Source organism: Trachemys scripta, unplaced genomic scaffold (genome assembly GCF_013100865.1).
Source record: "Trachemys scripta elegans isolate TJP31775 unplaced genomic scaffold, CAS_Tse_1.0 scaffold_131, whole genome shotgun sequence".
NCBI lineage: Eukaryota > Metazoa > Chordata > Testudines > Emydidae > Trachemys > Trachemys scripta.
In genome coordinates this window covers 1-27,200 of record NW_023260504.1, presented here as the reverse complement: position 1 = coordinate 27,200, position 27,200 = coordinate 1, and the positions used below count along the sequence as shown (strand labels likewise).

The 27,200-nt window shown below is 58.9% G+C and overlaps 3 protein-coding genes across 3 annotated transcripts in view; 1 reads left to right on the top strand and 2 right to left on the bottom strand.

The window, feature by feature from the left end:
* LOC117870285 (mesoderm posterior protein 1-like) overlaps positions 1–1,996 on the top strand; it is a 13,629-nt gene extending 11,633 nt beyond the window's left edge. Inside the window, 3 exon segments of the mRNA XM_034757379.1 lie at positions 556–887; positions 1,313–1,602; positions 1,604–1,996. Of these exon segments, the coding sequence (XP_034613270.1) occupies positions 556–887; positions 1,313–1,602; positions 1,604–1,774 (793 nt within the window). The 3' untranslated portion in view covers positions 1,775–1,996.
* Positions 1,997–9,364: 7,368 nt separating this feature from the next.
* On the bottom strand, positions 9,365–14,188 carry LOC117870288 (transmembrane emp24 domain-containing protein 3-like). The gene is made up of 3 exons (XM_034757382.1): positions 14,003–14,188; positions 12,254–12,502; positions 9,365–11,370 (listed from the first exon to the last, which is right to left on the bottom strand). The coding sequence occupies exons 1-3, from the start codon at positions 14,150–14,152 to the stop codon at positions 11,134–11,136; spliced, it is 636 nt and encodes a 211-aa protein (XP_034613273.1). The 5' UTR covers positions 14,153–14,188; the 3' UTR covers positions 9,365–11,133.
* Positions 14,189–19,423: 5,235 nt separating this feature from the next.
* On the bottom strand, positions 19,424–21,776 carry LOC117870287 (ankyrin repeat domain-containing protein 34C-like). Its single transcript, XM_034757381.1, has one exon. It carries the CDS (start codon positions 21,763–21,765, stop codon positions 20,164–20,166), a length of 1,602 nt encoding a protein of 533 aa, XP_034613272.1. The 5' UTR covers positions 21,766–21,776; the 3' UTR covers positions 19,424–20,163.
* Between the last annotated feature and the right edge of the window lie 5,424 nt (positions 21,777–27,200).

Sequence of the window (27,200 nt, the reverse complement as noted above, 5' to 3'; positions counted from 1 at the left end):
CCACCCCAGATACCCGCTGCCCCTCCCCACCACAGGTACCGCCCCGTTCTCCCCCCCACAGGTATCCGTCCCACAGTCCCTCCTGTCCCAGCCCTGGGCTCCCGCCCCGGTTCTGCCGAAGCCCCCCGAGCGGAGCAGAGACTGCTGGGCCAGTTAGCAATGGGTGGGGATCTTGTGCTGTTAGCTCTGTGCAGAACGGGGGCCGCTGAGCCCCCCCAACTCATCTCACGTGGAGGGGGCTCCTCACACTGCACTGCTCCTCGCCCCACTGGCTGAAGGGGGCTCCCAGGAGCCTGCTGGGGCTGTGAGTCGGGCAGCAGCGGTTGAGTTGGGGGGTGGGGCGTGAGGGGGGAGAGATGGTGTGCGGGGGGCTCTCTGGGGGGCTCCCTCATGAAAAAGCCATTCCTGGCAGCTCAGGTGGGCAGGGCGGACGCCCCCATCTCCCTGCGGCTCAGCTCACCCCACAGGGCGTGGGGGGGCTAGAACAGCCTCTTGTCCCCTGATGCCCAGGTCCCCAGCAGGCTAGCTTGGCCCACAAACGTCTGTGGTTCCAAGCGCTGGCCCTCCCCCGGGTGCTGGAGGGGTTGGGGGGCTGGCAGAGCCCGCTCCCTGTCTCGCTCGTGGCCCGGCTGGGTCGGGCGCGGGCCCAGCTCCCCTCTCTCTCGCTCTGCTTTGCTTCCAGCTGTTCCTGTTCCACACAGTCACCATCCGCTCCCCGCAGACCTTCACCCAGTGCACCACGTGGGGCAGCTTCCCCCGGCGCTGGCACGAGACGGCCTACAACATGCTGGGCTTCGCCTGCCTCTTCCTCCTGCCGCTGCTCATCATGGTCTCCTGCTACTCCCGCATCCTGCTGGAGATCTCCCGGCGCATGGGCACCGGCCTCTGTGAGTGGGCTGGCGCTAGCTGCAGGGGGCTGGGGAGGGGCTGGGAGGTGGGCCTAGGGACACATGGGGCTGTGGAGAACCTGGGGGGACCTGGGGGGGAAGCTGAGGGTTGGACCGGTCCTGAGTTCCAGACTCAGGCCCAAGGTCCCTGCCCCGAGGCTCGTCTGTGGGGCCCGGTTTCCCGGAGAGCCGGCTGCCCCGTGTGGGGCGGTGAAGTGAGCCTGGCCCTGGGGCTCACAGCTGGGCCCTCGTGGCCGGGGCTCCCTGCGGACGGCCGGTCTTCTTGGGAGATGCCACCGGCTAGCACGCTGAATGGTGTGGGGCCGCGGGGGGCGGGGCCCTGGGCTTTGCCAGCTCCCCCCATGGCTAACGTGGCGTGTGGGGGCTGCGCCCCGCCCTGACAGCCCGGCTCCCTGTCGCTCTAGTCTCCAAGGAGGTGGCCCTGCGCCGCTCCACCAGCAACATCCCACGGGCGCGGCTGCGTGTGCTGAAGCTGAGCCTGGTCATCGTCAGCTCCTTCATCGTGTGCTGGACGCCCTACTACCTGCTGGGCCTGTGGTACTGGTTCTGCCCCCGCGCCATGGAGGAGACCGTCTCCCAGTCCCTCACCCACGTCCTCTTCATCTTCGGCCTCCTCAACGCCTGCCTGGACCCCCTCACCTACGGCCTCTTCACCATCCCCTTCCGCAGGGGGTTGGGGCACTGCTGCTGGGGGGGGGCACGGAGCGGGGCCTGAGCCCTGTTCCCCGGCAACTGGATCCTCCCGCTGCTCCGCCACCTCCTTGCACACCAAGCGGAGCACCATGACCACCCCAGCGCACGAGACGCCCGGAGCCCAGAGCCGACTGGGCAATGGGACCGGCAGCGTCGACAGCAGCTACCTGTGAGGCCAGAGCCTGGCTGGGGCCCTGGGTAAAGCCCCGTGCCCGGATGGGCCGGGTTGGTGGGCCCTGACCTTGTGCCCAGCTCGGCCTGGGGCCGTGAGGGGTCAGTGTGCTGCTGGAGGAGACGGGCCCCTGGGGCTGACACTGAGGGGCAGGGCCAGCCAGGCATCTCCTTCTGCCCCTGGGCTTCTCATGCTCCCCACCGGACATCAGGAGTGGTGGAGCCCAAATCCACACTGCCGGGGCAGGGGCGTGGGGGGCATTGGGAGAGCCGGGGCAGGAGTGTGGGGGGCACTGGGAGAGCAGGGGCATGGGGGGCACTGGGAGAGCTGGGGCAGGGGTGTTGGGGGCACGGGGAGAACCAGGGCAGGGGCGTGGGGGGCACGGGGAGAGCCAGGGCAGGAGTGTGGGGGGCACTGGGAGGGCAGGGTTGTGGGGGGCACTGGGAGGGCAGGGGTGTGGGGGGCACTGGGAGAGCCGGGGCAGGGGTGTGGGGGGCACTGGGAGGGCAGGGGCGTGGGGGGGCACTGGGAGAGCCGGGGCAGGGGCGTGGGGGGCACTGGGAGGGCAGAGGCGTGGGGGTTATTGGGAGAGCCGGGGCAGGCAGTGACAGGAGCTGGACCCTCTCCAGGGTCTCTCACTCTCTAGGATGAGGGATAGGGTGCGAGGCTGGACCCGAGCATGGCAGGCTGGGAGGAGGCCAAGTGGGACATTTCCCGTCTGAGGTTATTTGGGGCCAACGATGGTGCTGGCTCCGCAGGGCTCCTGGAGTGAGTGGGCTGCCCCACCAGTGGAGACGCCTCCCTTGGCAGCAGCATCTGGGTGTTCAGTCTGGGTGTGCAGACTGCAGGCCTGGGAGCTGCTCTGGGGAGGGGCAGCCCCTCACTCCCTGGCTGGGGACCCCTGAGGGGATGGGGAGGGCTAAGCACCGTACCTGGAGCTTCCTCCGCTGGCCTTGGGAATAATTCACCCTTCCTTCGTGTGGGGTGCTGGCTCTGCCTCCCCATCCCGTGTCCCCATGGGCCCTAGCTGAGGGCTGGCCCCACTGTCAGTGCAGGTGGGGCCGGATGGACACGGGGTTTGCCAGGACATTTGGCTCCGGCTCATGGGCTCTGTGCCCACCCCTTAATCCTGGGAGCTTGTTCCCCTGGAAACTGGAGCCTCCCTGCTCTCGCTGAAAGTCACTGCTCCCCAGCTCTTCACGGCTCCAGGGTCAGAGCCGTCTGCACACTGGGCAGGCCACGAGGCGCCCGTCCTGGGCAGGGGAAAGCAGGCTGCCTGGGTTCCTGCCATCGGTAGCGTGGGATTTGGGGCAGTGTAGGACCCACGGGGTGGTCAGGAATGGGGTCTTTGCTGGGCTGGGCTGGGCTGCCCCTGGAGCCGGGAGGTTCTGGACCCGGTTCCCTGTCCCCAGCACCCGGCAGGGCCTCACTCTGCTCTGGGATGGACCCCAAAGGGCTGGAACATGGCCAGCTGGGTGCACAGCAGCGTGTGCGTCACCAGCCGGCTTTGCTGCATCTCCAGCCGGCACACCCAGCGCTCGCTGCTGGAGACCAGCTAATCCCGGGGGCCTTGGCAGAGATACCAGCAGGCAGAACCTTGCTCCTGGATCAGCCGCTCTGCCCGCCCTCTCCCCTTGTCCTTGCACCCCCGCTGGCCTGCTTGCCCCCGCTCGGCACAGGATTCAGGGCCAGGCTGAGAGAGTGGGAAGAGCCAGTCCCAGGCCATTAGCTCTGCCCAGCCCCCCTGGCCAGAATGTGTGTGTGAGAGCACCTTGCTGCAGGGCCAGGGAGGAGAGACGGGGACGGGCAGGGGAATGGGTCGGCCATGGCACATGTACCCTGCTGCTTCCCCAGAAGGGCTGATGGGTGCAAGGAGGTGAGATTAGCAAGCAAACCACCCCCCTTCCTGGTGCCTCTGCCCCATCCCCTGCCCCCCAGGTGTCCAGGGAGCATGGGGACACAGATCCCAATCTCCTCAGGCTGACTCAGGACTGAGGCTTCCACAGCCCCTCGCTGGTGTTGGGTGCTGGGCCAGCAGAAGCCATGAGATCTAGGCTGGCAGGAGCTGGAGGGGGCACTCCTGGAGGTGGGGATGTGGAGCCTGGGTCAGTGTGGGTTCAGGGGACGTGCTACCCTGGGATTCCCAGGCAGTCTTGGTACCTTCTTCCATCTGCACTTGGTGTCCTGATCTCCTGGTGTGATGCTGGCAGCCCAGCGCCAGCTCATGTCACGGTCCCCATGTCTCAGTGGGACTCCAAGTACATAGCTGGGACCAGTCCGGCTCAGCTGGGTGTTCGTGTTGTTACAGTAGAGTGATAAGGGCGTGTTTGGTGTTCATACTATTGAATGCTGGTGAGTGGCTGCAGCATTAATCTCACTTCTAGCTGCTGGCTCCCATGTCATAAAGGAAAACTTGAGCCTTTGCGTTGTGAGAACATCAGAACGGCCAGACTGGGTCAGACCAAAGGTCCCTCTAGGCCAGTGTCCTGTCTTCTGCCAATGCCAGTTGCCCCAGAGGGAACAGGGAATCATCCAGTGACCCATCCCCTGTCGCCGACCCCAGATTCTGGCAAACAGAGACTAGGGACACCATTCCTGCCCAGCCTGGCTAATAGCCATTGATGGACCTGTGACGTTGCAGTCCGTATGTTTTATGGAAATATACTTATGAGTGTGAATATGATGTAACTGGAATATGCTGTATGCAAAAGGGCTCTTGTAAGGTATCATAACAAAGGTTATAACCTACCAAATATATTCCTCCTATTTGTATGTATGTATCATTCTTGTATCTCAAACTAGAAATATGAAGTATAACCTGATACTGGAATCCATCTTAAATCTGGTACTTTTCCATTTAGCAGGAGGGCTGGGGACCCAGAGAGACGAGAGTCCCGCCTTGTGCCAAAGCTATAAAAGGGGGTGGAACAGGACAAAGGGGTGGCCAGTCATGAAAAAGCCCCTGTTTTCCACCTCAGATGCCTGCTGGAACTAACAAGGACTGTACCAGGGGACAGGATTGGGCCCAGACTAGGAAGGAGTCTAGTCTGTGAAAGAAGCTTATTGGAACATCTCTGAGGGTGAGATTTTACCTGTAATCAGTTTCTTAATGTATTAGGCTTAGACTTGTGTGTTTTTGCTTTATTTTGCTTGGTGACTTACTTTGTTCTGTCTATTATTACTTGAAACCACTTAAATCCTACTTTTTATACTTAACAAAATCACTTCTGTTTATTAAAGAACCCAGAGTAAGTGATTAATACCTGGGGGAGCAAACAGCTGTGCATATCTCTCTATCAGTGTTACAGAGGGGGGACAATTTATGAGTGTACCCTGCATAAGCTTTATACAGAGTAAAACGGATTTATTGAGGGTTTGGATCCCATTGGGAACTGGGTGTCTGGGTGCTGGAGGCAGGAAACCTGCAGAGCTGTTTTCACTTAAAGCCTGCAGCTTTATGGATGTGGCCCAGACCCTGGGTCTGTGTTGCAGCAGGCTAGCATGTCTGGCTCAAGGGTTCTGGAAGTCCCAAACTGGCAGGGAAAATGGGCTCAGAGGTAATCTCAGCACATCAGGTGACAGTCCCAAGGAAGTCTCTGTGACCAAACCCGTTACAGGATCTATCCTCCATGAACATATCTAGTTCTTTTTTGAATCCTGTTATAGTCTTGGCCTTCACAACATCCTCTGGCAAGGAGTTCCACAGGTTGACTGTGCATTGTGTGAAGAAATACTTCCTTCTATTTGTTTTAAACCTGCTGCCTGTTAATTTCATTGGGTGACCTCTAGTTCTTGTGTTATGAGAACGAGTAAATAACATTTCCTTATTTACTTTCTCCACACCAGTCATGATTTTATAGACCTCTATCATATCCCCCCTTAGTCGTCTCTTTTCCAAGCTGAAAAGTTCCAGTCTTTTTAATCTCTCCTCAGACGTCAGCCATCCCACACCCCTCATAATTTTTGTTGCCCTTTTCTGAACCTTTTCCAATTCCAACATATCTTTTTTGAGATGGGGCGTCCACATCTGCACGCAGTATTCATGATGTGGGCGTACCATGGATTTATATAGAGGCAATATGATATTTTCTGTCTTACTATCTATCCCTTTCTCAATGATTCCCAACATTCTGTTAGCTTTTTTGATGCCGCTTTGACTTGACAGCTTCATGCAGCCAGTTCGGGGGTCTGCGTGATAGCCTAGTCCACAATGTAACTATCTTCACAGTTAGAACATTTCTCCTGATATCTATCCTAAATCTCCCCTGCTGCAGACTAAGCCCATCACTTCTTGTCCTGCCTCCAGTGGACATGGAGATCCATTGATCCCCGTCCTCTTTAGAACAGCCCTTCACAGATTTGAAGACTGGTGTTAGATCCCCCCTCTGTCTTCTTTTCTCAAGACTAAACATGCCCAGTTTTTTTTTAACCTCTCCTCACAGGTCGGATGTTCTAAACCTTTATCGCTTTTGTCGCTCTCCTCTGGACTCGCTCCAATTTGTCCACAACTTTCCTGAAGTGTGGACACAGTGCTCCAGCTGAGGTCTTATCACTGCCGAGTGGAGTGGGACCATTACTGCCTGTGTTGTATCTACGACACTCCTGATTATATCCCCCAGAATGACATTAGCCTTTTTTGCAACTTCACCACATATTTTACTCTCCGTCTGTGATCCACTCATATCACCAGGTCCTTTCCAGCAGTACAACCACCTAGCCAGCTATTCCCCACTGTGTAGTTGTATGTTTGAGTTTTCCTTCCTAAGTGAAATACTTTGCACTTGTCTATGTTGAATTTCATCTTGATGAATTCAGATCTGTTCTCTAATTTGTCAAGGTTGTTCTTAATTCGAATCCTGTCCTCCGGCTGCTTGAAACCCCCCAGCTTGGTGTCATCTGCAGATTGTATAAGCACATTCACCTGGGACTCACCCTCTGGGACCCCAGTAGATACGTCCTTCCAGTTTAACAGTGAAGCACTGGTTTGATTTTGGTCTTTCAACCAGTTGTTCACCCAACTTCCTAGTGATATCATCTCGACTATGTTTCCCTAGTTAGCTGATGAGGATGTCAGGTGGGACTGTGTCACGGAGTGGGGGAAAGTCAGGGCCCTGCACCCCCCTTCCTGCGATTCCCTGGGACTCTCAGCCAGCCAGTAACACAGAAGGTTTATTAGACGACAGGAACACAGTCCCAAGCAGTGTGTGTAGGTACAACCAGGACCCCTCAATCAAGTCCTTCTGGGGGTTTAGATCCCAGCTTGGGGTTCCCTGCATTGCACCACCCAGCCCAAGACTGAAACCAAAACCTCCTCCAGGAGCTCTCTCCCCCCTCCCCACTGCTCCTCCTCTCCTTTGTCCAGAAGGTGTCACTTCTCCCTCCCCCCTCCCCCCCGTCCTGGCTCAGGTTACAGCTCAGGGATCTTCCTTCAAGGGAAGTCCCCCATCCCCAGTGTAACTTCCCTGCAACATTCCCAGGTCAAATCCGCCCGCTCCCTGCTCCGTCATAGACTGCGAAAAGTGTTACTGAACGGTTACATGGTCACTGGACCTCTCCTGCATGGCCAGGGCTGACCCCTGGGGTACGTTAGCCGCTGAGGCCTGCAGCTCTGCACCGCTAGCTGGGTGTCACGGAGCTGGACCGCAGGTGCAGTGCGCTGTGTCCTGGAGGGGCCAGTTCCTTGTGCATGTAGGTGGGACAGCGTTAGGCTGTGTGGGTGGCTGGGCCAGGCCGAACTGCAGCTGCGTGTCCTGGCTACCCACAGATTGTGTCTTGGTGTTGTCACAGATCCACAGGGTTGGTGCTATGCCCCCAGCTTTGGAACAGTTTCTTGGGGGAGCCCCTTTGATGGATCAGACCCTCTGGGGGTTCTCTTTCCCTTCAGGGTCAGCCACACACTCTCACCACCTCCACAGACTGAACCTCTGGGGCTCCAGCCCTCCTGCTTCACAGCGGGAGCTCTGCCCAGCGAGTCCAACTGTGACAGCCTGGCAGAGACTCACCCACTCTGCAGGGACTAAGCACCTCGCCCAGTGGCTGCAGGGACACACGCTGTGAAAACAGGTGGGTTTATAGTCACCTGGACACGCCCAGGGAGGCTTTCGGGCAGCACAGAGAAACGAAGGTCCATGCTGGTCAGCCCAGAGCACTTCACCAGCCCCACTGCCGTGAAGCCCAGTTCAGGCTTGCTCTCTCCCTGACTTCCTTCCTTAGTTCCCAGGTGAGGGAGTTCTGGCACCTCTCAGAAGCCAATTCCTTAGTTCCCCCCTCACACCTTCCAGTCCTTTGTGGTGGGGTTTCTCCACCTGCCTACTGCTGAGAGGTGTGGGAATCCTCTTCCCTCTGGGGCCTTGGTTGCTAGGTGTCCATATCCTGGTGACTGGACTTGCCCTTGTATTCTGGAATTTTCCATTGATATGGGTCAGCACCAGCCAATCCTTTTTAATGACCCCGGTCAGCTCAGTCAGCTGGTTACACCCTCTCCCTGCATCTCTTAGCCTGCCCAGCGAGCAAACTCAATCCTCCCACAGGTGGGGAGCCGTGCAACGTATAAGGGAAACCGAGGCACACATAGGACTCATAAAAATATCACAAAAAAATTCCAACTCTGTCACAGCCCATGATGACCCTCTTCCCCCAGTACTGCACCTGCACCTCTGGGCCTCCTGAAATCAATGGGGCTCCTCCCCAGGAGAAAGGCAGCAAGATGGAGCCCAGAGCTGGGGCTTCCCGCTCTGTGCTCCAGGCTGGGATAGTCCTCCCAGTAGCCTACCATGTTTTGGCCCTCCCTGCTGCCATGTGGCACCGCACCGGTGAGAGGGGTTTGCCCCCACCCAGCACATCTCTTCCATAGTATCTCAGCCCACCTTGGACCACTGGTGACGTCTTAGGTCAGGCCACGTAGGCGTCACTCAGCCCTTCCAAGCATTTGACAGCAGCTCGAAGAGAAATGCCTCTGCTAGCCCCTTTGGGCGACGGCTGCCATGGGGCCGGTGAGCTGCCTGCATGGGCGGCGTTCAAAGGCAGCCGCCGAAGGCTTTCCCATTGAGCAGGGTCCGAGCCCCAAACCCTCGCCGAGGGAACCGACGAGGCAGGAGGCTCGCGAGTGGGTTATCAAACCTTCCCGCAGTGGCCAGGGGAGGAGAGGGTCAAAGCAGGCAGGGCTCCCACAAGGCCAGGGGTGAGCTGCGGGCCCAGGGAATGCAGAATTGGGCTAGAGAAGTGCGGCACTATCCGTCCCATGGGTTCCCTCTGCTGCCCAGCCCCGGTAACGACAAGGCTCTGCTGCCTTTTACAGGGTCACAAACTCACAGCAACGCTGCTCAAGCCAGGGGCCAGATGCCCAGCTGGTTTATTCAGCACAGCTTCAGTGGGGTAGCCAAGGGAATTACGCTGATTTAACCCAGCTGTGGAGTTGGGGCCTGGCACCAAGCAAGCCGGGACTCCGGCCAGGTGAGTGAAGGGGAGCAGGATGGGGCCTGCAGTTTCCAGAGCTCTGTGCTCCAGCGGCCAGCACAGGGGGTGCAGGGTGAGCAGCGAGTGACATGCACCTTCAGGAACAGCTGTTGAACTGCCAAAGGAGGACGATGAATCGGTAGGAAATGCATTTTATTTAAGGCTTCCTAGAACGTGGGTGTTACAACCAGTTACAGGATGGGCTGACAGGGCAGTAGCTGTGCCCTGAGAGGAGAACAAGCGCTTTGACTGGCTGATTTGTATCGCACTGCCCAGCGCCCGGGGGACAGTGTGTCTAATCAGTGGTGAAAGAAAACTGCGGGCTCATGGGTTTATTGAGAAGTGGCAAAGGTTACATCCAGTGGGGTCAGCCCAGCTGAGCAGGGGAATTGCAATTACTAATCCCCCCTCCACCCCCTCCCATGTGGGTGGCTTAGTGCAAAGCATTGTTTGACCAATACTAGTATTGTAACGGTTCTTGCACAACAGCCTGTGGTAGCAGCAGCTATTTTGTGGCTGGCAACGTGGGGCACATTCAGGCCTAGTGGTTCAGTCATGGGCCCCCTCCTGGCCCATGTGACTCCTACTTTGTGTTCTGAAGAAATACCAGGACATTCGCCCAGGAGGCCTTGCTGTCTGAGCAGAGCAGGGCATCCCCTGGACTGTTCCCCGACGGGGGACGGGGCTCGGCAGCCCTAGATTCACAGGGCAGAAGGGACCAGGGATCCCCCAGGCTGCCCCCGAGTACAGCACGGGCCAGAGACCTGCCGCAGGAGCAGACCTTGGAGCAAAACATCCCATCTTGATTTCAAAATTGCCTGTGATGGAGCCTCCACCACAGTCCTGCCTGTCCTCTGCCTGTGGCACGTAACAGCCCAGTCTCCCGTGGGCTGTAATACGTTGGTCTCATTTCGGGGCGGGGGAGGGCCTAGCAGGTGGTGCTGGTGGCCAATGCTATACAGGAGGTCAGGCTGGTGATCGAATGGCCTCTTCTGGCCTTAACCTCTCTGACTCTCTGGGGCCACACGATCCCTCTTATCGCAAACAAACCTGGAGGGAGCCAAGAGCTGCCAATTTCTGCCACTTTTACTGAGCGTCTCGTGATATTTGGTGCTTCTCTGTAAGGCCCAGCTCCTGGAGTCCTGTGATTATGGGAGAATTTCAGCTTCCATTAAAAGGATGAGGAGGGTTTTTAGCCTCTCCGGCTGGCAGCGGGAGCCATGGCTCACGTAGCGTGCTCTGGCCTGGGCTGAGAGGGCTGCCTGACGAAAAGCAGATGTTTGGGCACACCGTAGGGTGAGTGGGGTTGCTCTGACTCCTACCTCTGTCCTGACCATGCCGCCCACCTCGGTGAGCACAGACTGCAGCTCAGGTGAACTACGGCAGTTCAGCTTGTCTGTGCACCGGGAAACATCCGGCGCCCCTTTGTGACACCCTCCCCCATGCTGGCCTGGGCCTCTGCTCTGTGCTGGGAGCAGGTGACCCCACGTGGGCTCTGGGGTAGATCCTCGGGCTGCATGGTGTGCTTACACCTCGCAGTGAAGATGCAACAGGGTTACAAACAAGAGTCAAACCATTGCAGTGAAACCAGCGCTAATCTTCCCTGGCCTAAGTCACAGCTCCGCTGCACAGAGAGCCCCTAACCCCTGCACTCCCATTGCTTCCCAGGGCCCCCAGAGCGAGGCTGCCGGCTATTAACAGCGTTCACTCTGTCAGAACTGCTGCTTGGGTGACTTTCCCATAAATCCCTTTCTGCTCCCAGTCCAGGTGTGCAGGGCCAGCCCCACTCGGTCCCTCGGTAGCACTCCACTGTGTGACCCATGAGCATCCCTCCTCTCTTCCCCAGCCCCACCCCACCCAACCCGCAGGCACACGGTGCCACGGCACAGGACCGACTCTGGCTTCCTAGGTGCTGACGGCCCCCGGGGTCGTTCTCGTCTCCGTAAAGAAGCTCTTGAGCAGCAGGACTTGGCTGACGCTGACCACGAGGAGGAGGACGGTCTCCCCCACAGACCAGTAGGAGACGTGGTTGTTCAGCTCTTCAGCCCGGCTCCGGTCCTGAGCCTCCCGAAGCCGGTAACGAGTCTGGGAGTCGATCACGGTATTTAAAGCTTCGTGAATGGTGACACAAGCAGATTCCATCTGGGGAAACAAACACACCCTCTTTGGTACCTGCATCACTACACACAGCTGGGCCCGGCTGGGACAATCAGCTAGTCGCTATATTCTGATGAGGGAGTAAAATACCAGCCCCCCGTGTCAGAGAGCCGCAGAGGCGTCACGGGACGGCCCAGGAGGGGCAGAGGAACGAGTCTCTGGCTAGAGACCATGCTACTTCTACCTGCAGGCCCAAGTTTTCCAAAGTGGTCTCTGATTTTGGGTGCCCAACCTGAAGTAGCTGGGGCCTGCTTTTGGAGGTGCTTAGCACCCAGAGCTCTCCAGCTGGGGTCAGTGGGAGCTGCAGGTGCTGATCGGGCTCAGCTGTGCAGGGCTGAGAACTGGAGATACACACACACACACCCCTATATTGTCAAGAGTGGCTTTGGCTTTGGGGTGTGTGTGATTGTGTGTGTGTACGTACGTGGCTCACAATGCCCCTCTCTCTCTCTCCTTGGAGATAAGCCCAAGCCAACGCATGGACCCAAAGACCTCTCCCCCAGCCCCCAGCTCAGGGAAGGTTCTGCTCTGGATGTGAATTGTGTGGTTGGACCGGCCTGTCCTTTACCTGAGACTATGGTACATTCCCTTTTTCTAAGCCAGCTGCATTCTTTCCTTCTGCTGGGACAGGCGTTGCATGACCCTGCACCACACAGTACCGTCACCCTGCGGCTGGAAGTTCTGCTTTTAGCTGAGAGCTAACGTGAGCCCAGGACAAGGACACACCAGGGCCTGACCGTTTCTTTCTCAACCCTGGCCACGCTTTATCGGCATCTAACCTCAGAAGCTCTGTGCTGCTCTACCACGAGAGAGAGTTACAAAACTGCCCCACTCCCATGCAACAGACGCACGCGGGAACCCGACAGACCTGTGTCAAGGCGGTGACCCTGTGGTTCATGTCCGGGAGAATCGGGGGCTCGTCTCCAACTTGCAAGTCAAAGTAGACAGTTTTGTGTGAAAAAGTGGAGAACTCGTTGCTGAAGCAAAATGTGTAGACGCCTGCGACCTCGGCTCGATGGGAAAAGCTGTCGTATTGCTTCTTAGCTTCTTTGTAAAGGGTCTTGCCGTTGGGATCTTCCACGTAGCAGTCCACATCGTAATGCCCCCCTGTAATCACCTATGGGGACAAAGCATGTCTGTCAGGGACGGAGAATTCACCTCATGCCCCCCTCCTCCCCGGCTGGGCCTGTCTCCAGACAGCTCCAAGCAGAGGATGGCACTGCCTGGATCTCACTCAGGCCATGGCCCCTGGCTTTGCATCCCGCCTTTTCTGTACAAAAGCCATCTGCAAACCTGTCCCTATGGGTGGTGGTGGAGCTGGCGCTGGAGCCTGACTGACAGGCTCACACGGAATCCCTGAGGCTGGGGGAGATCTTGTAGCTTTCAGAAATATCCCAATAGCCCTTGTCTGGCTTGGCAGCTCTGAGCTCAGAGGGGTGTTCTCCGGAGGGATCCCTAGTCCGTGTACACAGAGCTCTGCCGCCCAGGTGTTCGCATAAAGGCTGGGATGTTAATGAGTTAAAGTATGGCCCGGCCCAGGGAGCTTTTCTTTATCCGGCATTTCAGCGAACCGGGAATTCTATCAACTGCTCCCCCCGTTTGGTGGGAGCGGAGGTCGGTTCTGGTCCGGTTCTGCCCAGATCCGGCTGCCCGACGGGTGGCAAGTCCCAGACCAGCCTAGAAAGTGCCCCTGATCTCTGGCACCAGCCGGAGCTGGCCGCTGGCAGGGGCTCGGGCCCGGCAGGGAGATTCATAGATTCAAGGACTGGAAGGGACCTCGAGAGGTCATCGAGTCCAGTCCCCTGCCCGCATGGCAGGACCAAATACTGTCTAGACCATCCCTGATAGACGTTTATCTAACCTACTCTTAAATATCTCCAGAGATGGAGATTCCACAACCTCCCTAGGCAATTGATTCCAGTGTTTAACCACCCTGACAGTTAGGAACCTTTTCCTAATGTCCAACCTAGACCTCCCTTGCTGCAGTTTTAAGCCCATTGCTTCTGGTTCTATCCTTAGAGGCTAAGGTGAACAAGTTTTCTCCCTCCTCCTCATGACACCCTTTTAGATACCTGAAAACTGCTATCATGTCCCCTCTCAGTCTTCTCTTTTCCAAACTAAACAAACAAACTAAAACAAAAGGGAGGACACGGGGCTGCCCCAGTCCGGCCAGACCCGGCAGCGACCCGGCGCGGGCAGACCCGGGGCTGCTCCAGCCTAGGTGCCGGCGGGGACGAGCCGGGCAGTGGGTCCCCGCGGCCGGGGCTGGGCCGGAGCGGAGCCGCTCTCCCTGGTGCTGCAGGCTCCAGCCCCGGCCCCTGGCGCGGCGCGGGGCCCCAGCGGGGAGGCGCCAGCCGGGGGCTCTGGGCGCAGCCGGGCCGGCGGGACCGGGCCGGAGAGAACCCGGCCGTGGCTGGGGCTTCTCCGCTGCGGAGCCCGGTCCTCTGCGGGGACCCCCCGAGCTCCGACCGCGGCTCCCCCGGGCGCTCCCCGCCAGCAGCCGCTAGACCCGCCGGGTTCGGGGCCTCGCACGGGCCGAGCGGGGCCCCCCCCCCCCGAGCCGGGCCGAACCGAGCGGGGACCCCCCCGAGCCGAGCGGGCCCCGGCCCCCCGGTACCTGGAAGTCCAGCGTGAAGTGGCGGCCTTGCGGCAGCGGCTCGTGGAAGCACTGCCGGGCGCTGTCGGGCAGCTCGAAGGTGAGCTCGGCGCCCCCGGCCCGGCCCGCCTGCAGCAGACAGAGAAGCCAGCACAGCGCCCGGCCGCCCATCCCCGCCGCCGCCGGCCTCCGACGTGGCAGCGCAGCCGGGCGGGGAGCGCCGCTTCCGGGCCCCCAGCGCGCAGCCGTGCGCCCTCCCCCGGGGGGGGCACAGCGGCGCCCAGCGGCCGCCCAGGGGGGTGCGCGGGGGGCCCGGCCGGGGCGGGGGTCCTGGCAGGGGCTACGCGGGGGGGCTGCCCCGGAGTGACGGACTGTGGGAGAGAGAAACCCAGGGAACCCATCCGAGCCAGTCACCCCAACCTGTCCCCCCTCCCCCCGAAATACACCCTCTAGAGGCGGCGGGGTCGGGTCACTCCCCGGGGGAAAATCCCGTGGGAATTTCCCTGGTAGCTTCTGCGGAATCCTCCACTTCCCAGCAGGGCCGGATCCCGGCCGGGCACCGCGCGCCAGCCCCAAGGGGCCCCAGGCCCCCACCGGTGCGGAAAACTCTCCCCCTCCGCCTGGAATTGCTCCTGCCCCATGGGGCAAAGGACAGGCACCAGTGAGTACCCTGACACTGAAAGGGAGCCTCCCCGGCTCCATTCTCCCGGAGGCTGGGCTGCAACTGGCAACTGGCAGCTGCAGCGGGGCAGGGCAGGGGATGCTGGCACATCTTGCTGTTTGTCCTGTGGGCCTGCTGCCCTTTGCAGCCAGGCGATGGCAGGGCACTGGAGCAAATGTGATCTGCCAGAGGAGTGAATGGGCCTGGTGTGGCCTGGATGACTTCCTCCCGCGTGGAAATGGTGCCCCCCTTCACTGCGAGGGGGTGAGGTGGGGGCAGAAGGCAAGTGGGAACATTTAAGCAAACAGCAGAGTCCTGCTGGGAATTCCCGAGACCCCGGTGGAGTGGCTGTGCCCTGGGATGGGAACGGGTGAGAGTTGGTAACTGGCCCAGGTGGTCCATGGCTGTCTTCGGGCTAAAGGAACCATCTGCTCGGTTTGAACACTAATAGACGGGCAAGGAAATAAGCTGATGAGACAGGCCAGAGCCCTGGGATGATTTAGTTGGGAATTGGTCCTGCTTTGAGCAGGGGGTTGGACTAGATGACCTCTTGAGGTCCCTTCCAACCCTGAGATTCTATGATTCTATGATTCTCACCCAGCGCTTTAGGAAGGCGATGCCTCCACCCGCTTCCCTTCGGGCTGCAGGCCTGAGCCAAGCGCCGGGGAAGTCAGGGGAAAGACTCCCATCGACTTGGCTTGGCTTTGGATTAGGCCTCCAGGCCGGTGGGCCTGGCCCAGGCTGCTGTGATGGGCAGCGACCCAGTGGGTATTGCAACAGCAGAGCTGCCACCTGCCTCGGCCCTTTGCTCCCTTGCCCCCGCGCTGTGGGAAAGGCAGGGGCTCCGCAGGTCCAGGGGAGTTGGCTCGGTCAGTTGGGTCCCAGGGGGATGGGGCACGTGGGGAATGGAAGAGCCCCCCTGTTGGGCAGGAAGTAGCCCTGGGCATTGGGCAGGGGGTGCTTGTCCTTGGCGTCACCACTGAGCCAATGCGCCAGTGTGTTGCTAAGGGGCGCTGTGCCTGTCGTGGCTCCAATGTCATTTTGCAGCCAACTCTAGATGGAAGCAGCACTGGTGTAAAACCAGAGCTCTGGCCACCAGCGGTGGTCCCCGGGTACCTTCACAGGGGAGGAAGCGTTGGGAGTATTAGTCCTGATGCTCTAGCCAAATTACACTGTGGATAATGACAGGTTTCAGAGTAGCAGCCGTGTTAGTCTGTATCCGCAAAAAGAACAGGAATACTTGTGGCACCTTAGAGACTAACACATTTATTAGAGCATAAGCTTTCATGGGCCACATCCGAAGAAGTGGGCTGTAGTCCACGAAAGCTTATGCTCTAATAAATTTGTTAGTCTCTAAGGTGCCACAAGTACTCCTGTTCTTTTAGTGTGGATAATACACTCTGAGAGCAGAATTTGGCCCTGGGTTACTCTAAATCCCACCTGATGTTTCAGTTCAGTACAAAATTCTCCTTTGCAGCCTTGGGACCTTAACTTCCCAGCTGTCCTACAGGATGAGTTCCACTGAATAACACGGAGCTGATTTCCTGGGGGGGGGGGGAAGATGCCCCCCACCCACCAGTGGTTAACTGGCCCTACAGGCACGTTTCATTTATAAACTCGGGGAAAGAGTGGTGTAGTTCAGAGGAATATTACACTGTTTATTAATGTGACAAGGTAATAAAGTCTAAACTATCGCACAGTATTTTCCAACATCTCTGCACACCTGAACGCACACTTTAAAATGTGAACAAACATCATTACAATATGTTATGCTAAAGGAGAACGTGTCCTATTTCCAATCCCAATGTACATTACACAGGAAGCTCAAAGCATATCTATCACCTGCATTCTGCAGGGCACCATTGTCCTAAATCAGTGGCGAAGGACATTCACTGTCAGAAGAAAAATAAATAAAAAAAAAGCTATTGGAATATCTCGGAATGAACAGAAGTGGCGAACTATAGGCGTTAAATCCGCAGTCTAAAATATATTTCAACAGACACTTCATTACAACAGGGAAAATATGCCTAAAGTTCCATCAAGAAGACATTTGACTTACAGTAGGTATAAACCTTAAGGCTCTAAAAATGTTAGCTCGCCTTTGATCTAATCAGCTTATTGAAATCTAAAATGCACTTTGAAAGAAGGTTCTTGTGCAATTTAAACCACAGATCAAGGCTGCTTTGGGCAGGAACCTTGCAAGGTTTTGCAACAGTCTAGAGACCAGCTAGTGCACTGGGGAAGGTACGAGCATCACCAGGAGAGCTGCATGAGGGGATTAGATGAAACGTGTCATTTGGTTGGTCTGGGCGAGGCCACACGGACATAGTGCCCGAGGTGGCAGTGAGCTGCGTGCCAGGTACCGCTGGGCTGGCAGCGGGAGTCAGGATATTGAGTTCATTACAGTAACTCCTCCTTAACATTGTCGTTATGTTCCTGAAAAATGCGACTTTAAGCGAAATGTTGTTAAGCGAATCCAATTTCCCCATAAGAATTAATGTAAATGGGGGGGGGTTAGGTTCCAGGGAATTTTTTTCACCAGACAAAAAACTATATATGATATAGATATACACACAGTATACGTTTTAAACAAACAATTGAATACTGTTCACAGCAATGATGATTGTGAAGCTTGGTTGAAGTGGTGAAGTCAGAGGGTGGAAGAGGGTGGGATATTTCCCAGGGAATGCCTTACTGCTAAATGATGAATTAGCACTCGGCTGAGCCCTCAGGGGTTAACACATTGCTGTTAATGGAGCCTCTCACACAAGGCAGCACGAACACGAGGGAGGGGAGACAGCATAGCAGACAGAGACAGACACACACCTTGTGTGTGTGGGAGAGAGAGAGATGCACACTGCCCCGTTAAGTAAGCTGACCCACTCTTAAGTGCATTGTCTTTTTAAGTGGATCAGGAAGTGAGACAGCAGCTGCTGCCCCAAGCTCTCTCTGTCTCTCTCTGTCCGTGTCCCCTCCCTGCTCTATATGGAGAAGGGATACATGGGGTGCAGGAGCAGGGGGGAGGGGGACACCCTGACATTAGTCCCCCTACCCCCGCACAGGAAGCAGGGGTCTCTGGGAGCAGCTCCAAGGCAGAGGGCAGGAGCAGCACATGGCAGTGGGGGGAGGGACAGCTGAACTGCCGATTGATAGCCTGCTGGACGGCTGCAGCACAGGGAACTTAGGGGAGCCGGGAGCTGATGGGGGGGCTGCTGGTCCACCCTGGTTCCAAGCCCCCACCAGCTCGCTGCAACGGGCTGCTCTTCCTGCAAGCAGTGGACAAAGCAGGCGGCTGCCAAACGACGTTAGAAGGGAGCATTGCACAACTTTAAACGACCATGTTCCCTAACTGATCAGCAACGTAACAACGACACAACGTTAACCGGGACGACTTGAAGTGAGGAGGTCCTGTATCTAAGCCTGTGGCCATTCTGCACTCGTGACACGTGTTTAATCCAAACCATTGAGCCCAGGGTTAGAATGAGATTTCGGGCTGGGTTTCCTCTCCAGCGGAGGGGCTGGTTGGGTGGGTTTAGCTGAGGTTAGTAACAGCTTCAGCACCTACAGGCCAAACCAATCCACTCGCCACCCATATCCACCCCAGTAGCAGATGGGGAGAAACACTTCCGGGAGCTGGGGAATGCAGAGCGCTGAGATGGGGTTACCTGCCCCTGGCCTTGCTGTCCTGACGTTGCAGCTGCCGCCTGGTATTTATTTCGGCCCCGATCCTGTAACGGGATGCCCATGCAGAGCTGGCAGCAGAATGGGGGCCCAGCCGGCTGCATGGACTCTACCACATACACAGCTCTGTACCCACGGTCAAGGTCAAGGCTAGGAATAGGCCGCGTGGACAGCTCTCTGGGGCACTCCTTTTGTAGGGCTGTCCCTGGCTGCCCCTCCCCCTGCAGCTCCAGCCCCGCTCTGCACTAGCTCAGGTCTGTCCCTGCTCCCCTCCTAGCACAGCTTTTGGGCTGGGGGGCAAGGGCTGCCCCTAGGAAGATCCCAGACTTGGCTTCTGGGGCAGGGAAGGTAACTGCCAAACCAGTGTGACACCAGCTCCAGCCCCCACTCTGGGAGTGGGTGGGAGTAGCTAGGTCAGTAAACCACCCTGATCCTTGGCTGCAGGTGAAGAATTCACAGTGCAGCTCAGAGGGGTGGGGGTGTTGGCTTCAAGGCATCTTTACACTCCCCCAGGCCTGGCCTGGCCTTGAACAGGCTGGTCCCGCTCCATGAGTTAGAGCAGCCTGGAGGCTGCTCTAGTTTGTGCTCCTGCCAATGGCCCCACGGGACTGTTGTGGCAGCTGGGGCTCAGCGGGGGAGATCAGGAGCTGCTGTGCTGTCACCAGAGGAGCCCCCTGTTCTGGGTTGAACTGGCTTGAGGCCCCTTTGTGCCCCAGGTGCAGCCGCAGTGAAGCCGAGGGTGACATTGCTGCCTATGTCACCACGGATGCGGCAGGCGGGGGCTGACCCTGCAGCCCCTCACTCGCCTCCCTGCAGCTGGCCGGGGACCCCAGCGAGGGGCTCCCTACAGCCTCTCGTGTGAAGAGCGGCGGGGGGCTGTGTGCTGTCGGGGGGGGCCGGGGTCAGATGGCCCCAGGGTAGGAATCCTCTGAGCCTCACGGATGTGAACAGAGCCAGTCGCCTCCCCCGAGCGGAGCATGCGGCTGAATTCACCACGCGCCCTCGGCCCCATACATGGGCCCTGCTCTGCTAAGCACTGGCCTGGGCCCCCGCCCTTCCCACGAGCTAGAGATGGGGAACGCTGCCCCCCACCCCCCGGCAGCGCAGCGCCCACAGCAGAGCGTCCCACCGAGCAATGGAATGGCCTGGCAGCCTGACGGTGCCGGGCCGAACACCTCCCCGATGCAGTCCCGTTGGTTGCACCGGAGTGTCACCAGGACCGGATCTGCTCCGTTATCTGGCCTGTTCAAGCGATAGCATTTCTGGGAAGCAGAGAGAATTGTGTCCCTTCTCCGGCTCGGGGCAGGTGTCGGGGGGACGCGGCTCTTCCTCCTCCTGGCAGCAGTGAGCTCCGCTCTGGTTCTGTAGGCACTTGAGACGTCCACCAGCCCCACAGGCACTGGCGATCCCAGGACTGTCTCCGTGTGGGTAGGAAAGACACAGATTAAGGACAAAGAACTGGAGACTGAAGGAATGGTGCTCATGTTCCTTGGGGAGAAGTCTCGTGTGTCTCACACTACCTTCCTCTACAATCAGCCCTTCGCCAGATTCATCCTGGGAACAAAGCCCAGACCTGGGGCAGTAGCAGAGAAATCCTTTTAGTACCTGGTGCTGATTCCCCAGTTTGTACCTGGTGTTGTCTCCACAGCTGGGCAACGGGAGTGTTAAATGCTCCTGGCTTGGCCCCGGTGCCCAGCCCCCCAAGGTGCAAGGCTGTGGGAATCAGACCCTGCTCTGCCCCTCCTGGAGCAGGGGGTGCCAGGCACAGGGACCCCACTGTGCGGAGCACGAGAGAGCAGGGACTTTGCACGTGTTTCTGGAAAATCCACTGAAATACAAACTACTGGGCCACTATTTCCTCAAAATTGGAGAGTTGTTTCATCTGCTCAACCTGCATGGAGTGTCTCCGAAGCAACTTCTTTTTGGCTCGCCAGTCAGCCCTTCTCGGTGAACTCGGCGCAGCGGGTACTGTGGGTTTGAAGCCCGCAGCGAGCGGGGAAGACGGTTTGCTGCTAGAGCCGATGTCGGGAATTGGCGGGTTGGGGTTTACATTCAAAGGAGGCAAATGCCCTGGTCTTGTATGAGAAATGTGATCGAGCAGGAGAGTCCCAGATCCCCGTCTTTCCAGCAGATTGGGTGGCCTGCGGCGAACCGTCCCAGGAGACGTGCTGGGAGCGCTGTCCAGGGATTCCCGGGAGCTGGTGAACAAAGCCGAATGGGAACTGTTGAGCTGGTTTCTCTCCAAAGGCCCCTTCCCCGAATCAGCCAGAACGGAGCTGGAGTCGCAGTAGAGCTGTGAATCCGAATCGTAATGCGCCGTGCCCAGCCGTCCCCGGTGCAGGGTGTCTTTGAAGGGTGTGGGGCCCGAGCCGGCGGAGCTGGGGTTCTCCGGCTCAGCGGGGACCGCGTTCCTCCTGGCTACGCGTTGAGGAAGGGGCTGAACTTTTTCGTAGGATGGATTCCTTGATCCTGGCACAGAAGTTGGTGGGATCTTCAGAGCCTGGTCATCCACCAAAGGGAAGAGAGACAGGTCTTTGCTCTTACTGCTGCCGTTCCTGGGGAAGGAAACCTTTCTGGAGAGCGACAAGTCACTGATGCCCAGAGTGATGTCATCCCCGGCACACACCTTGGCCTCGGCTGGAGGGGCGGAGGAGGCTAGAACAGAAGGTGCAATCAAGCCCCACGGTTCTGACTGCAGCCTCTTCAGCTGTGGCAAACGGGCTCTTCTGGGATTGCCGAGTTTCCTGGTAGGAGACCAGGGCTCGGGAAGGGCCTTGGCCGGCTGGCCGCCGCTGGCGTGCGCGGAGTGGAAGCGGAAGAAGGGCTCTTCCTTCGCAGCCACTGAAGAGCCTGAAGTGGACGCTTTGAGTTCACTCTCCGAAGGCGCCTTGCACACGCCCGGGCCCTGCCTCTCCCCCAGCTCTGGCGATGGCGGGACGTGGAGGTATTGTTGGGTAGCTTTGGTACCCGCCGAGGATTTGTCCATAGTTATAATGATCACCTCCTTCCCCTTAGCTTTGCAGGCTTTCAGGAGATGCTTTAGCAAATCCTTGTCATCTGCGTTGACAGCGTAAACCAGAGCAGATGCTCCGGAGTGATCTTCTAGGCTCGGGTCGGCTCCGTTCTCCAGCAGCAGAGAAACGACCTCTTCCCCGGCTCCTTTGAGGCAGGCGTGCATCAGGGCTGTTCTGCCGGACTTGTCCTGGATGTTGGGGTCAGCCCTGTTATCCAGCAAGTACCTCACCATCCGGGCTTTGCTTGTGCTCTGCTGGTCCACGTGTTTAGTGCGGCAGGCCACCATGAGAGCGGTCTCGCCCTTCTCGTTGCTTTCGTTAATGTAGGCCCCGCCTTCCAGCAGGAGTCTGGCCAGCCGGAGTCTGCCTAGCCACACCGCCTTTAGCAGGGAATTCCCGTCCGTCCGCAGCTCCATCGCTTCCTCCATCGCACCAGCCAGGGTCTAGTGGTTGGGAAGGGCAAAGGCAGCCGGCACCTGTTAAAGCAACAGAGAGATCAGCGTCAGCCCCTGCTCTCAAAGGCCTGGCTCAGAGAGCGGCTCTGTTCCCGGCCCCCCAGTGCCTGTCCCACTGGCTTCGGGCAGTAATAAGCGCTCCGCAGGGCAGGGGCTGGTCTGTGCAGCTCCCCGCACCGTGCGGGCCCCTGGCCAATAACAGCCGAGCTGAGAGGGAGAAACTGGAGGCTTTATGCTCTCGTTTATTTTCCATTGAAACCCCGTGGGTGTTAAAAGGTTGGAACTTTCCGCTGGTTTGGAGTGAGCTTTATTCACACCCCGTGAGATTTTTCACGAGTGACTTTCAATGGGACCGTGCTCCCGAGTGCCCCGGGTGAAGCCCAGTGAGAGTCAATGCGATTTGCGCTCCTAAACCCCCTAGGTGCTTGTGACAATCTCTCCCGTCACTCATACGCTCAGCAGTTGGGGTCACCTTGATTGCCGTCCATGGCTTTGTTTCAGTCCCCGAAACGCCTTTCCTAGATACCAGGGGGATGGGCCCTGGAGAACTGGAGCCTGATGGGCAAACTCGTGTGGTTCTTTGCAGCCTGGTCTCCTCCCTCTGCAGAGATGGGTTTGGTCGGCCTTGCCTCGGCCCCTGTCTCACTGGGCTAGTCGCGCTCTGGCCCTGGGCTCGTGCTGGCCTGCTGGGCACTGTGCTTCCTCTCCTGTTCGCTCAGCCCCTGGGAAGAGTCTGGAGCTTTAGCTCATTGTTCACTGCTGCCCCGAGCCCCTGCTACAGGCCTCACGCCCGAGGGGTTCGCTCTCTGCTTATCCTGGCTGGCTCTCTCCCAGTTTTGCTTCATTAGTAACTGTGCTAAGAGCTGGAGGCTGCCCGGTGAATGTAGATTCCCTTCCGAAAGGGCCCTGCTATGCTGACCCCTCTCTCCACGCGCCTACGCTGATCACTCGAGGCCTGAACTAAAGCCTGTTGAAATGAGCCCCTTGGACTAGTGTCGTATTGCTAGTGCTGAGTGTGTTCATCCCTATGTGATGTTTTAATCCATCCCAGCAGCTCCTCCTGTAAATCTGCGCTGCCCCATGCAGTAAATCCGCCTCTATGTGGGAGGGCAGCACCTGCCCTCGTGAAATACAGAGAGGATTTTGGTTGTTTCACTGTCGCCTACAGGACCTGGTCCAAAATCTCCCTCTTATGATGAGCTCGTATTAATGCTCAGGGGTGCCCTGCCCTGCGTGTGGGCACCAAACTCATGGGGTGGGATGTGGGGTGCTTGGAAGGAAAAGGTGGATACACTGGGACATCCCCTCAGCATGACTCACTGGCCACAAGGGATGACCTGAGCTCCGTGCTGCTGAGGTGGGAAAGGGCCTAGGAAGGCAGGGCCTGAGGGAGGTGACCCCAAATCCATAGAAATGGACTGTCTCCTGGATCTTCATCCACTGGATGGTCAGCAGGCCTTGCAGCCTGTTTGCTTCGCCCCTGCACTTACTCCTCCTATGAGAGGTATCCCTAGTCATCCAGGTGTGGCACACCTCCCCTTCCACACCTTGGGCTGTGAAGAGTCGCAGCTGGGCCTGATGTACGTTTCTAACTCTTAATGTTTATGAAATCCTGCTCACAGCTGAACTCGGGACTGTATGTCTGCGTCCCCAATCCCACGGTACCGTAGGCCCAAGCTGTGTGTATTTCCTGGATTCTCCCTTCCTACAGGTAAGGGCTGCATTCTCTTCTAGGACGGGACTTGCACTGCAGCAAAGCTCGCCCGCACACCCCAGGTCATCGCGGCACCGTGTCACCCTCCGCTCTCCAGTGGATACGGGGGCAATCATTGTAGGGATAGTGCACCCCCCTCATTTTCCTGGGGGGCCTCTAGGTCCTGACTGTATTGTTAAGGTGCGTATGTCATTGGCTCCGTTGGCTCCTTCACCTGCATGTAGTTATGTTTGGAGATGCCTGGAGCCACTGCCCGTGTCTGGTGTTTCATTGTCTCTTCTTCATCTGGCCTGAGCTCCCAAGAGAACTCAGAGCTGCCCCTTCACCCAGGAAGGCTGGTGGCACCTGGGAGCAGAAATGCTACAGCTCCCAGGCTTCCTGTTGGGGCTTTGATCTCGTCAGCTCACCCCGAACAGCGGCTGCCAGGTTCTAGTGTGGGCCTGGGCTGCAGTGGTGCTTAAATCCCTCCTAGATTCGGCTTGATTTTCAGTGGGGCCTCCTGCCTGAGCCCTGTACCCGGGTGGCCTGTCCTCGTCAGGCAGGTAGGGACCAGGGGTCAGCCAGCCCCTGCTGCGTGGCAGGCCCTGCATGGTTTGGGGAGTTGGGATGTACACAAGGGCCCAGGAAATGCCAGAAGCAGCTCCTTGGAGAGAGGAGGCAGGCTCTTGTTCCTTTAACAGCCCCGGACCAGGAGCCGTGTACTGCTCCCAGCCAACCAAGCCGAGCCGGCCAAGGAGGGCAGACATGCTGCCGGAGTCCTGCTTAGGACTGCCTGGAGTGGGGAGCAGCTGAAGGAGGAGCTGGCTAGTAACCCAGCTGCAGAAGGAGGGCGGAAGGGCTCCTGGATCCAGGAGAGGCTTGTCAGAATGAGCACCCCGGGAGAAGGGTTGGGTTGGCGGGGCTAAAGAGCAGTTTTGCCTCCAAGGGGGGGATACTTGTTCTCAGTGTGTGGGTCTGGGAATAAACCAAGCGGTAGCTGGGGACAGTGTCCCTGCAGGGCCACAAGGGGGTGTGCTTGGCCAGCACACTGCTCCTAGCACACACCTGCGACCTGGAGAACTGGCGAGCAGGGGGGGGTCTCTGGTAACCTGGGCGCAAGCAAACCGCACGTGTTTTCATACAGCCCAATGTAAAGACACACAGCTAGGGCCAAGGAACGCCAGCCCTGCTTACAGCCCGGGGGACTCTCTCCTGGAAGCAGGGACTGAAAAAGAGGCAAGGGTCATGGTGGACACTCAGCTGAACGTGAGCTCCCCGGGTGTTGCCAAATGGGATGCATGAGCAAGGGACCTGTGAGTAGAAGCAGAGAGGTTATTTCCCCTCTGGATTGGTGCGACCGCTGCTGGAATCCCCTGTCCAGTTCTGGTGCCCACAATTCAAGGACGGTGATAAATGGAAGGGCTCAGGGACGATCTCCAAGAATGTCAAAGGATTAGAAAACCTGCCCAAGGGCGATAGACTCAAGGAACGTTATTGATTTGGCTTAACAAAGAGGAGGTGAAGGGGTGACTGGATAACCAACACGGGGAACAACTATTTGATAATGGGCTCTTCAGTCTAGCAGAGACAGATAGGGCCTGAGCCAAGGGCTAGAAGTTGAACTAGATAAATCCAGGCTGGAAATAAGAGGGTGCCCGTTGTTCCTGGTGAGAGTAATTAGCCAGTGGGACATTTCCCAGGGGTCTGGGGGATTCTCCATCACTGGTCATTTTAAAGTCACGATGGGATGTTTTGCTACAAGCCGAGCTCTAGGAGGTATGTGGGGGCAGGGCTCGGCCAGACTAGCTGACCCCAGCGGTCCTTGCCGGCCTCGGCGTGTGCCCCCTCCGCCACTCAGGAGCGTGTGCGGCAGGTGCAGCGCTCCCCGGCAGGGAGGGAAATCACACCGCGGACCCCCAAGGCAGCAGGGCACTTGCCCCCCTCAGGCCCCAGTGGGAGTCGCAGATCCAGCCTGAATGCAGAGACCGGGGCTGACACCCCCCTCCAGGCTGCCGAGGCCTGGGCGCAGTGTGCAAGCCAGGGAGGGACCCCGCCTCTCTCTGCGCCCCCTGGGATGGCAGGGGGTGGGGGACCTCTCCACTCCCCCCAGCTCAGGGCTGCAGCTCCGGGGCACCCCGCAGCCGGCTCTGTCGCTAGCCCCCGAGAGTGGGTGGAATAGAAGTGTACGGGGGTGGGGGCAGGGGCCGCTCTGGAAAGGTCTCCCGGGTAAGTGCGGGGAGCCGAGACCTGTCCCGCAGGGAAGCTGCCCCTGAGATCAGCTTAGTTCCCGCCGGGCGCCTTCCTGTCTAAGCGGCGCCCTCCGGGGCAGTGCCCCGAGCCAGGCGCCCGCCAGGGGACACCCCCAGAGCACGGCCTGTCCCCCGGGCGGCAGGGGGCCCCGGAGACAGCGGCCGGAGCCCCCCAGGCGGACCCAGCCTGGCGCAGCGGGGCAAACCCGGAAACTTTGAGCCCCTGACACAAGCCGCCGGCGAGCGGCCGGAGCCGGGGCAGGACGCGGCGCAGCCCCGCGGGAGTCCCCGGAGCGCCGGTCCCCGGCTTTCTCCAGCTCGCTCCGCTCCCTGCCCGGCCAGCTGCTGACCCGGCTCGGCCCCTCCGCACCCACCGGCCCCGGGGCCCGCGCTCCAGGCTGGAGCTGTCCAGCGGCCGGGGCCAGGGAGCGGACCCGGCTCCTCTCTCCATGGTGCTGACCAGCCGCCCGCTGCGCGCCGCGCCGCGCCCTGCCCCGCGGCATCGCCCGGGCCCCGGTTACCTGCTCCGGGCGGGGCCCATCCTGCCCGCGGGCTCCTGCCAGTTCGGGGGCCGCCTCCAGCGCGGCTCCCCGGGCGGCCCCTGCCGCGCTCCGGGGCGCCCCGGGCTGCGCCCCGCTGGCGGCGCCCCACGGCATGGCTGGCTCGGGCTCCCCGCTGAGCCGCTGCCCGGCAGCCTGGTCCCTTCCTCTGGGAGCCGAGCGCCTGCGTCACCGGAGCGGGTCTGAGCTCCGTGCCCGGCTCCGACCTGCCCCTGCCCGGCCCCCAGCTGGCCCTGCGCCCCCCCGGGGCTCCTGGCCCTGCCTCGTGCGCCCCACGGCGCCGCCGCCTCCCGGAGCCTCAGCCCCGGAGCTCCCGGTGCCCGAAAGAGGAGAGCTGGCTGGGCAGAGGCAGCCCCGCCGCGTGGAGTCACGGGGGTGGGTGTGTCGGGGGCGTGTGTGCAAAGGGGCCCCTGGAAGTGTGAGTCTGGGAGTGAGTGGGTGGCGGTGAGTGTGGCGGTGTCAGTGTGTGGCTGTGAGTGTCGGTGTCAGTGAGGATGTGGCATCAGTACCGGTGTGGTTGTGTCAGCGTGTTTAAGTGACTGTGAGTGTGTCAGTCTGTGGCTGTGAGTGTATCAGTGTGTGGCTGTGAATGTTGGTGTGAATGGGCGTGTGGCTGTGAGTGTGTCCATGTCAGTGTGAATGTTGCACCAGAAGGTGTGTGGTTGTGAGTGTGTTGGTTTCAGTGAGTGTGTGGCTGTGAATGTGTCAGTGTGTGGCTGTGGGTGTGTTGGTGTGAGTGTGTCACTGTCAGTGTAACTGGGTATGTGACTATTAATGTGTCAGTGTGTGGCTGTGAGTGTGTTGGTGTGAGTGTGTCATGGTCAGTGGGTATGTGGCATCAGTAGGGGTGCGGCTGTTGGTGTCAGAGGGTGTGTGGCTGTGAGTGTGTCAGTGTCAGTATGGGTG

Coding starts and splice junctions, on each gene's coding strand:
- LOC117870288 (XM_034757382.1), bottom strand. CDS start 14,152: ATGGGCGGCCGGGCGCTGTGCTGGCTTCTCTGTCTGCTGCAGGCGGGC. Junction 12,503..14,002: donor ACTTCACGCTGGACTTCCAG/GTACCGGGGGGC, acceptor TTGTCCCCATAG/GTGATTACAGGGGGGCATTA. Junction 11,371..12,253: donor GGGTCACCGCCTTGACACAG/GTCTGTCGGGTT, acceptor TTGTTTCCCCAG/ATGGAATCTGCTTGTGTCAC.
- LOC117870287 (XM_034757381.1), bottom strand. CDS start 21,765: ATGGAGGAAGCGATGGAGCTGCGGACGGACGGGAATTCCCTGCTAAAG.